At 34.8% G+C, this 10,479-nt stretch overlaps 1 protein-coding gene across 2 annotated transcripts in view; it reads right to left on the reverse strand.

Annotated features, from left to right (window-relative positions):
- Positions 1-8,009, reverse strand: part of LOC144970240 (ATP-binding cassette sub-family G member 5-like) — a 29,345-nt gene extending 21,336 nt beyond the window's left edge. Inside the window, exons 1-3 of one of the 2 annotated variants that reach the window (XR_013644924.1) lie at positions 7,854-8,009; positions 4,558-4,755; positions 365-491 (exon numbers count right to left, since the gene is read on the reverse strand). Coding sequence is in view for 1 of the 2 variants with exons in the window: in XM_078909681.1 (XP_078765807.1) it covers positions 365-491; positions 4,558-4,755; positions 7,854-7,859 (331 nt within the window). In the remaining variant the exon portion in view is untranslated. The remainder of the gene's footprint in view (positions 1-364; positions 492-4,557; positions 4,756-7,853) is intronic. The other variant, XM_078909681.1, reaches the window with a different exon arrangement.
- Between the last annotated feature and the right edge of the window lie 2,470 nt (positions 8,010-10,479).

Genomic DNA, 10,479 nt, shown 5'->3' on the forward strand with positions numbered 1-10,479 from the left:
TCCCTGACAAGCAGCAACACGTAACATATAGAACGAGACATGACGCCTGTTAGGCGACATTACACTTTTTTTCCGACTGAGACTCGAACTCAGGACCTCCCAATCTAAAAGCGAGCGTCGCACCACAAGGCCACATCGCCGCACGAAACATAACGCCTATAAGGCGATAATATAATTATTTTCCATAGAGACAATGTTGTTAACGCCCGGACTCTAATTAAACACCTATGAATTTGAGAATAGAGCAATTTGTCAAGTCTTGAACTTTAAACCTCCTGGAGCGTGAGACGACCCCAGGGCATACAGGTGTGAAGAGAGTTGTCAAAGCAGTAGACCACCAAACTGTACAACAAGGACAACCTACCTGAGCTCCCAACCAAGGCTGTAAGTTCTCCACTTTTAAATGACATGCATAGATTATGCAAAACAATCTTTTTCCTCAGTGGTCTCAAGCACGATCCATTCCACCAGTGGCCCGGACGCTCATTCACCTTGAATTAGAAGAACAGTCATTACGACAAGGAGAACAGAAGACATTACGACAATGAGAACAGACATTACGACAAGGAGAACAGAAGACATTACGACAAGGAGAACAGACATTACGACAAGGAGAACAAACATTACGACAAGAAGAACAGAAGACATTACGACAAGGAGAACAGAAGACATTACGACAATGAGAACAGACATTACGACAGGGAGAACAGAAGACATTACGACAAGGAGAACAGAAGACATTACGACAATGAGAACAGACATTACGACAAGGACAACAGAAGACATTACGACAATGAGAACAGAAGACATTACGACAATGAGAACAGACATTACGACAATGAGAACAGAAGACATTACGACAATGAGAACAGAAGACATTACGACAATGAGAACAGACATTACGACAAGGAGAACAAACATTACGAAAAGGAGAACAGAAGACATTACGACAATGAGAACAGACATTACGACAAGGAGAACAGAAGACATTACGACAATGAGAACAGACATTACGACAATGAGAACAGACATTATGACAAGGAGAACAAACATTACGACAATGAGAACAGACATTATGACAAGGAGAACAAACATTATGACAAGGAGAACAGAAGACATTACGGCAACGAGAACAGACATTACGACAAGGAGAACAGAAGACATTACGACAATGAGAACAGACATTACGACAATGAGAACAGACATTATGACAAGGAGAACAAACATTACGACAAGGAGAACAGAAGACATTACGACAATGAGAACAGACATTACGACAAGGAGAACAGAAGACATTACGACAATGAGAACAGACATTATGACAAGGAGAACAAACATTACAACAAGGAGAACAGAAGACATTACGACAATGAGAACAGACATTACGACAAGGAGAACAGAAAACATTACGACAATGAGAACAGACATTACGACAATGAGAACAGACATTACGACAATAAGAAAAGACATTACGACAATGAGAAAAGATATTACGACAATGAGAAAAGACATTACGACAATTAGAACATACATTACTACAATGAGAACAGACATTACGACAATGAGAACAGACATTACGACAATGAGAACAGACATTACGACAAGGAGAACAGAAGACATTACGACAATGAGAACAGACATTACGACAATGAGAACAGACATTACGACAATGAGAACAGACATTACGACAATGAGAAAAGACATTACGACAATGAGAACAGACATTACGACAATGAGAAAAGACATTACGACAATGAGAACAGACATTACGACAAGGAGAACAGAAGACATTACGACAATGAGAACAGAAGACATTACGACAATGAGAACAGACATGACGACAAGGAGAACAGAAGACATTACGACAATGAAAACAGACATTACGACAATGAGAACAGACATTATGACAAGGAGAACAAACATTACGACAAGGAGAACAGAAGACATTACGACAATGAGAACAGACATTACGACAAGGATAACAGAAGACATTACGACAATGAGAACAGACATTATGACAAGGAGAACAAACATTACGACAAGGAGAACAGAAGACATTACGACAATGAGAACAGACATTACGACAAGGAGAACAGAAGACATTACGACAATGAGAACAGACATTACGACAATGAGAACAGACATTACGACAATGAGAAAAGACATTACGACAATGAGAAAAGATATTACGACAATGAGAAAAGACATTACGACAATGAGAACATACATTACTACAATGAGAACAGACATTACGACAATGAGAACAGACATTACGACAATGAGAACATACATTACGACAAGGAGAACAGAAGACATTACGACAATGAGAACAGACATTACGACAATGAGAACAGACATTACGACAATGAGAGAAGACATTACGACAATGAGAAAAGACATTACGACAATGAGAACAGACATTACGACAATGAGAAAAGACATTACGACAATGAGAACAGACATTACGACAAGGAGAACAGAAGACATTACGACAATGAGAACAGAAGACATTACGACAATGAGAACAGACATGACGACAAGGAGAACAGAAGACATTACGACAAGGAGAACAGAAGACATTACGACAGTGAGAACAGACATTACGACAATGAGAACAGACATTATGACAAGGAGAACAAACATTACGACAAGGAGAACAGAAGACATTACGACAATGAGAACAGACATTACGACAAGGAGAACAGAAGACATTACGACAATGAGAACAGACATTACGACAATGAGAACAGACATTACGACAATGAGAAAAGACATTACGGCAATGAGAAAAGATATTACGACAATGAGAAAAGACATTACGACAATGAGAACATACATTACGACAATGAGAACAGACATTACGACAATGAGAACAGAGATTACGACAATGAGAACAGTCATTACGACAATGAGAACAGACATTACGACAATGAGAACAGACATTACGACAATGAGAACAGACATTATGACAAGGAGAACAAACATTACGACAAGGAGAACAGAAGACATTACGACAATGAGAACAGACATTACGACAAGGAGAACCGAAGACATTACGACAATGAGAACAGACATTACGACAATGAGAACAGACATTACGACAATGAGAAAAGATATTACGACAATGAGAAAAGACATTACGACAATGAGAACATACATTACGACAATGAGAACAGACATTACGACAATGAGAACAGAGATTACGACAATGAGAACAGTCATTACGACAATGAGAACAGACATTACGACAATGAGAACAGACATTACGACAATGAGAACAGACATTACGACAATGAGAAAAGACATTACGACAATGAGAAAAGATATTACGACAATGAGAAAAGACATTACGACAATGAGAACATACACTACGACAATGAGAACAGACATTACGACAATGAGAACAGACATTACGACAATGAGAACAGTCATTACGACAATGAAAACAGACATTACGACAAGGAGAAACACCACATCAATATCAAAACGCATTCTATTCATCCGCATAGGGTATACAAATTATCTTTATTGTCTATTCAAAGGGAAGACTAGGATAACCAAATAATAATAATAATAATAATAATAATAATAATAATAATAATAATAATAATAATAATAATAATAATAATAATAATAATAATAATAAATATAATAATAATAATAATAATAATAATAATAATAAAACATAATAATAATAATAAAAAATAATAATAATAATAATAATAATAATAATAATAATAATAATAATAATAATAATAATAATAATAATAATAATAATAATAATAATAATAATAATAATAATAATATAATAATAATAATAATAATTAATAATAATATATAATAATAATATAATAATAATAATAATAATAATAATAATAATAATAATAATAATAATAATAATAATAATAATAATAATAATAATGATAATAATAATACATCCGGTTATTAAGTAATGCATTTAAGTTTTCATTGTTTCCTCTTGTTGGATTAAGAAGGGTTTTAAGCCCGAAACGTTCAGTATTTGTGTTTTGTTCTTATTTGAAGCTGTTTTATTCAATTTTGTTTATTACCTTTTCGAATAAAATTTAAAAAATCAACCCAGGATTTCTATTTCTTTGCACACAGGTTTGATTTCTACCATGAGCGCAATCTCATCATCACACCGTTTAGCAGCGATGGTCAACATGTCTATACTACCATAAGAAGTCTCGGGTTTGAGAGTTTTTGCCAAGGTGAGAGTAATATATAAATCGATTGATATTTGAAGGATGAGTTTACTGGCCAAATTCTTAAATATGTGTTTTTTTATTTTCATAGTTCTGCAGTATACCAGACCGTCCTTCGTAGTTTTTTGGAGTTAAAAATACTAGTCAGGATATAATTAACTTTATAGGTCAACAATTTAACCCTCACCAGGCTTAAAAAACATGCAAAACCCTTGATAGTCAGTACTCAGGAATCGACTGTCATTCTCAATAAGGTTTCATGACTTAAGATGCTCATAAATACTGAAATTAAGGACACATTTCTACGAATTTTTCGTAGCGGTTTACTGACCACATAAGACAGGCCGACAATATCCAGGGATGGTGTCCGAACAGCAGTGCTGCTTTCACTGGTCAGTGCTGAGTCTTCTGTCCCTGCCGTACTCCTGGTGTCCGTGTCGGTGTCCGGCTCCACAGTGCCATACCCTTTGGACAGAGGACTCCAAGTCAAAAAACTCGTTTCCTGCGTTCTCAATAGAGGTTGCTGTTCCTGGGAAAATAAAGGAGGGTTCGGTAGGGGGAAGGGGAGGGGGGGGGCACAAAGCAATATGGATCATAAAAATTAACGCTGTGTATTTAGTTTTAAAAACTCATAACACCCACCAGTCGGATATAACATACCGACACACAAATCAATGTGTAGCTTTGAACGTTTATAGTCTCGTTAATACAATGTAATGAAAACTTCTCTAAAAATGGATGGTTAAAAGTAAAAGTAGTCCTTCAGAGGTATTGAACCCACGGGGCCGGAGTTTATCCCGGTCTCTAATGTATGAAACGGACAATAGCAATAGCTTGCTATCCTTTGGGTAGGACACTAGGCTATAGTAAAGAACATTCCCCCCAAATCAAACAGACTCAACTACCCAATCACTACTGGGCGGACATGGTGGGGGGGGGGGAGTCACACAAAATCGTGACTGCACTCGAGATCGATCTTGGTCCATGTACAAAGCGAGAGCTCTACCAACTGAGCTATCAGGACACCAATGGATGTCTAAAAACAATAACAAAGGATGCAAGTGTGTTGTTTCTCAATAACTGACACATTTAATAAAAAATTCCTTATTGGTTTAAAATCCACATCCCTGGTAACAAAAGCGTATAAAAATAAAAACATCCAATGTTTTCAAATTGAGCTTTGAGCTTTTTATATAGAGCAATATCCACTAAACGTGCTCAAAGCGCTTTCCAAGGGTTCCCTGGCCAATAGAAACATTTAACATTTAGGACGGGACATCACGCAATATTACATTTTTTTCGGACAGAGACAACCCTCTTAATGGCCAGGTACTCATTTTACATCTGATTAAGGTGAGTGAATATGAGTAAAGAGTCTTTTCAAAGTTCTCAACCATGCGCCGAGCGAGACTAGAACCCATGACCTTCCGATCCGAAAGCGAGTGCCATACCACAAGAACACATAGTCTATGCGTGCCTTTTTTATATCAGTGTTGTACAACTGGAATAGGAAGTTGCACGGGATGGTTACAAAAAAACAATATATTAATTGGGATAGACATATTGTCCAAACAATGTTACACAACTTTTGAATATAAGCCAAAATACCATTTAATTTATTTCTATATATAAAATTTCTCCAACAACCTAATTTAATTTAATTCGATGAACTCCGGAATTTGTTTCATGATGTCCATAATGGTCTATGAGACATTGCGTTTTACACAGCAGCAGGGTTAATGAGTCAATTCGAAATTCAGCCGACTGAATAATTATCCAAGACATTTAAAAGCCACGTCAATTATGGTGGAAAAGTTGTCATTAGTCATAAAGTCACGTCAATTATGGTGGAAACGTTGTCATTAGTCATAAAGGCACGTCAATTATGGTGGAAAAGTTGTCATTAGTCATAAAGTCACGTCAATTATGGTAGAAAAGTTTTCATTGGTCATAAAGTCACTTCAATTATGGTGGAAAAGTTGGCATTAGTCATAAAGTCACGTCAATTATGGTGGGAAAGATGGCATTAGTCATAAAGTCACGTCAATTATGGTGGAAAAGTTGGCATTAGTCATAAAGTCACGTCAATTATGGTGGAAAAGTTGGCATTAGTCATAAAGTCACGTCAATTATGGTGGAAAAGTTGTCATTACTCATAATGTCACGTCAATTATGGTGGAAAAGTTCTCATTAGTCATAATGTCAACTCAACAATAGGGAAATGCTATTATTAGTCATAAAGTCAACTCAACAATAGGGAAATTCTATTATTAGTCATAGAGTCAACTCAATAATAGGAAAAAGCTATTATTAGTTATAGAGTCAACTCAACAATAGGGAAAAGCTATTATGAGTCATAAAGTCACGTCAATTATGGTGGAAAAGTTGTCATTAGTCATAAAGTCACGTCGATTATGGTAGAAAAGTTGTCAGTCATAAAGTCAACTCAACAATAGGGAAATGCTATTATTAGTCATAAAGTCAACTCAACAAGAGGGAAAAGCTATTATTAGTCATAGAGTCAACTCAACAATAGGGAAATGCTATTATTAGTCATAAAGTCAACTCAACAAGAGGGAAAAGTTATTGTCCAGAAATATGAAAACATGAAGGATGTCATCAAAATTTGAGAATGAAGTCCAAATTCTTGGTTATCTCAAATATCATGCGTTGCTTTATTAAAACACTTGAAGAGTTGATACTTAAAACAGCTTTACGTAAAAAAGCTTCTACATAAATTCAATAATTGGGATTAATTGTAGTTAAATTGAGATTAAAATCATAAATTGTCTGGCCGCCACAGGATTTTTAACTTTCTAGTTTTCAGAGCGCATTCATAAAATATTTATTTGTACTTGTAGATGTGTGCACAAATTACACAATCACATGTGCAGTTAACACAAATATACACATACCATATACGCAAACAGACACACATATACATACCATATACGCAAACATACACACATACACATACTATATACACAACCACACACATAAACATACCATATACGCAAACACACACACATGCACATACCATATGCGCATGCATACACACATACACATACCATATACGCAAACAAATACACATACAAATACCATGTACACAAACACACATTTAAACATAACATATACGCAACCACACACATATACATATACCATTTAGGCAATCAAATACACGTGCTCATATCATATAGACAAACACACACATGCAAATACCATATACGCAAACACACATATACACATACCACAAACACACACACATACACATACCACAAACACGTACAAATACCATATACGCAAACACACAAACATACAAATACCATATACATAAACATACATATAACCATACAACAAGCACACACACATACACATACCATATTCGCAAGCACACACATACAAATACCATATACACAAACAAACACATGCACACACCACAAACACACACACTTACACATACCATATACGCAAACACACACATATCAATACGAAAGACGCAAACATACATATACATTCACATATGAAAAACACATTAAAACGCATACGAAAACACATCAACACCACCACAGACAACCACAAACAAACAAACAAACAAACAAACAAACACATTGATTATATGCTTCCTACCTCCATGTCTATTGCTGTCAAACGTTTTAATGGCCAGTAAAAAAAAATTAAGATTATTTTCCTTCAGTTCTGGTGTCCCAAAAACTTAGGTTAAAGCCATGATCGAAGAAGGTCTCAAATAACACATTATCGACATACGAAACTTTCTATTATCTCTTTCTTAAACCATTATCAGCGGGGTTCGTGTTTAATCGTACGATATCAAATCTCTATAGATTATTATTATTATTATTATTATTATTATTATTATTATTATTATTATTATTATTATTATTATTATATTATTCTTATTCTTATTCTTATTCTTATTCTTATTCTTATTATTATTATTATTCTTATTCTTATTCTTATCAATTTTCTTCTTCTTCTTCTTCTTCTTCTTCTTCTTCTTCTTCTTCTTCTTCTTCTTCTTCTTATTATTATTATTATTATTATTATAAAATAGTAGTAGTAGTAGTAGTAGTAGTAGTAGTAGTAGTAGTAGTAGTAGTAGTAGTAGTAGTAGTAGTAGTAGTAGTAGTAGTAGTAGTAGTAGTAGTAGTAGCAGTAGTAGTAGCAGTAGCAGCAGTATTCTTCTTCAAAATCTTATTATTATTATTATTATTTTTATCATCATCATCATCATCATCATCATCATCATCATCATCATCATCATCATCATCATCAATTCATATTATTATATTATCATTACTAAATTGCAGGCAGCCAGTTATAGCTGTTATTAAAGCTCGATCAGTGATACGAGTTGCTACCCATTGCCTCAAAACAATATCATGTGTTTCTAGGCAAGATACCAAAAGATGATTTCAAAATTGTAATATTATTTGTTTAGATTTTGTCACTTCACCAAATCTTATTTACTCGACCTGACGTGTACACATAAGCAGGTCTGACGTCCGTATCGACATACGGGCCTAGTTTAACATTGTTGTAATGGAAATATAAATAAATGACGCAAAATATTGTCTCGTAGACCTACAAATAAGTGCACGTTGACTATACCCAATAAACCCTAATCTCTCCAGTATTTTATGATTATCTGGTAAATCCCCCCCACCACCCCCCTTGATACAAAACCTTATTGTTTTGATAGATCACATTTGGTGTACAGAAATGGTTAATAATTTGTAAGAATGCAGTCGTTAGAGAGTTAAGTTCATTGACTTTGACGGAAAAAACTGACGTAACTAAATATGTCGACTTTATTAAGATATAAAGGTATAGTAACTACGCTCTGTTATCAGCTACAAACTCTTATCAACTATTAACTTATTGGTTAGTCTTCATTCTCCTATGTTTTTAATGTTTACATAGCATTGTTTACAGGGATTTTATTTAAGATGATATCATCATAGCTGTTATTGTTATCAGTCAACAATCATTTCAAACCTACGCATCATCATGTTGATTTCATACTACACACTAGATGGATATCATTGCTTAACTTTACACGCCTTATCTAAACACACCATTCGTATCAACTCATAATTTCCTTACCGGTTCCCTGCCGTGTCACAATGGTATTACATAAGGATATAATATGTGACCCTCCGTCTCAAAACGGTATTATGTCGGGATGATTCAGACCTCAGAAAGTGAATTTAGAGATAGAATGATGAGAAATTGGACCATAGAAGTTTTTTGCAAAGCAAAAAATAGTATTTATACTCCAGCATGACGTAGAGAAATTAAACCCAAGTTTGATATCTGTGGCTATGAATTCAATTTCCCTAACCGAATGCATCCCTACATAATACCGCTTTGACACGGCGGGCCACATATTTGCTGAAAATTGATTATAATGACAAGACATCACGAATTGGCATCTATCTATTCTTTTATAATAAATCGATTGGGACTCTAATGTATGCCGCACAGCCAATGGTGTATTTTCGTCAAGGAAAACTGAATTATTTGCAAATCTATTGGATATAAAGCTAATTTTACTGATTGATACACAAGTGACGTGCAAACCTTTGCTCTAAATCAAGGGCAGTTTTATCATCCGTTGACTTCAAAGATTGTTTATCAAAGCTGATAGGGAATAATGATCGGTTATTTAGTACTGGACTGTAGCTTGTCAAATATATTCGTTTACCTTAAGCCTAATTTCAGGTTTGTAAAATATTTTCTCAAGAATTTTGATAATTTATGGAATGAATCAATATGGCTGACTTCTATGTATTTGTCTGTCCAGTGGGAAGGATAAGTCTGTCAACGAACACAATTTTTAAAAAATAAATTTAAAAACTGAAAACAAAAAAACAGACACCATTTGGTTTAGGCCATGAATGACCTCACTCTACTCTATCTGTCCAATCAGAAGAATTGATTTGTAACCAACTTTATTACTGGAAATATTATGAACTTGGGTGGCTCAAAGATTTGTCCCGGTCTAATTCAATGTCAACAACGGTATACAATGAAAAGAAAGCAAATGACAGTGTCCAATTTTAATTGGCTGTGATGGCTCCATGTCAAAATGCATCGCATGTTTGGAAGAAGTCCGTGGAATCCACCAACCCAATCTTGTGTACGGTCTCGTATTTCTGAATTAGATCACCTTTCAGTCTTCTGTACTTTAAAGAAGGAAGTGAAAAGCGTTGCAATATTTCCTTATAAGACA

This window comes from Berghia stephanieae, chromosome 1, assembly GCF_034508935.2.
Source record: "Berghia stephanieae isolate SIO BIC M18660-M18661 chromosome 1, UCSD_Bste_1.3, whole genome shotgun sequence".
In the NCBI taxonomy this organism is placed as follows: Eukaryota; Metazoa; Mollusca; class Gastropoda; order Nudibranchia; family Aeolidiidae; genus Berghia; species Berghia stephanieae.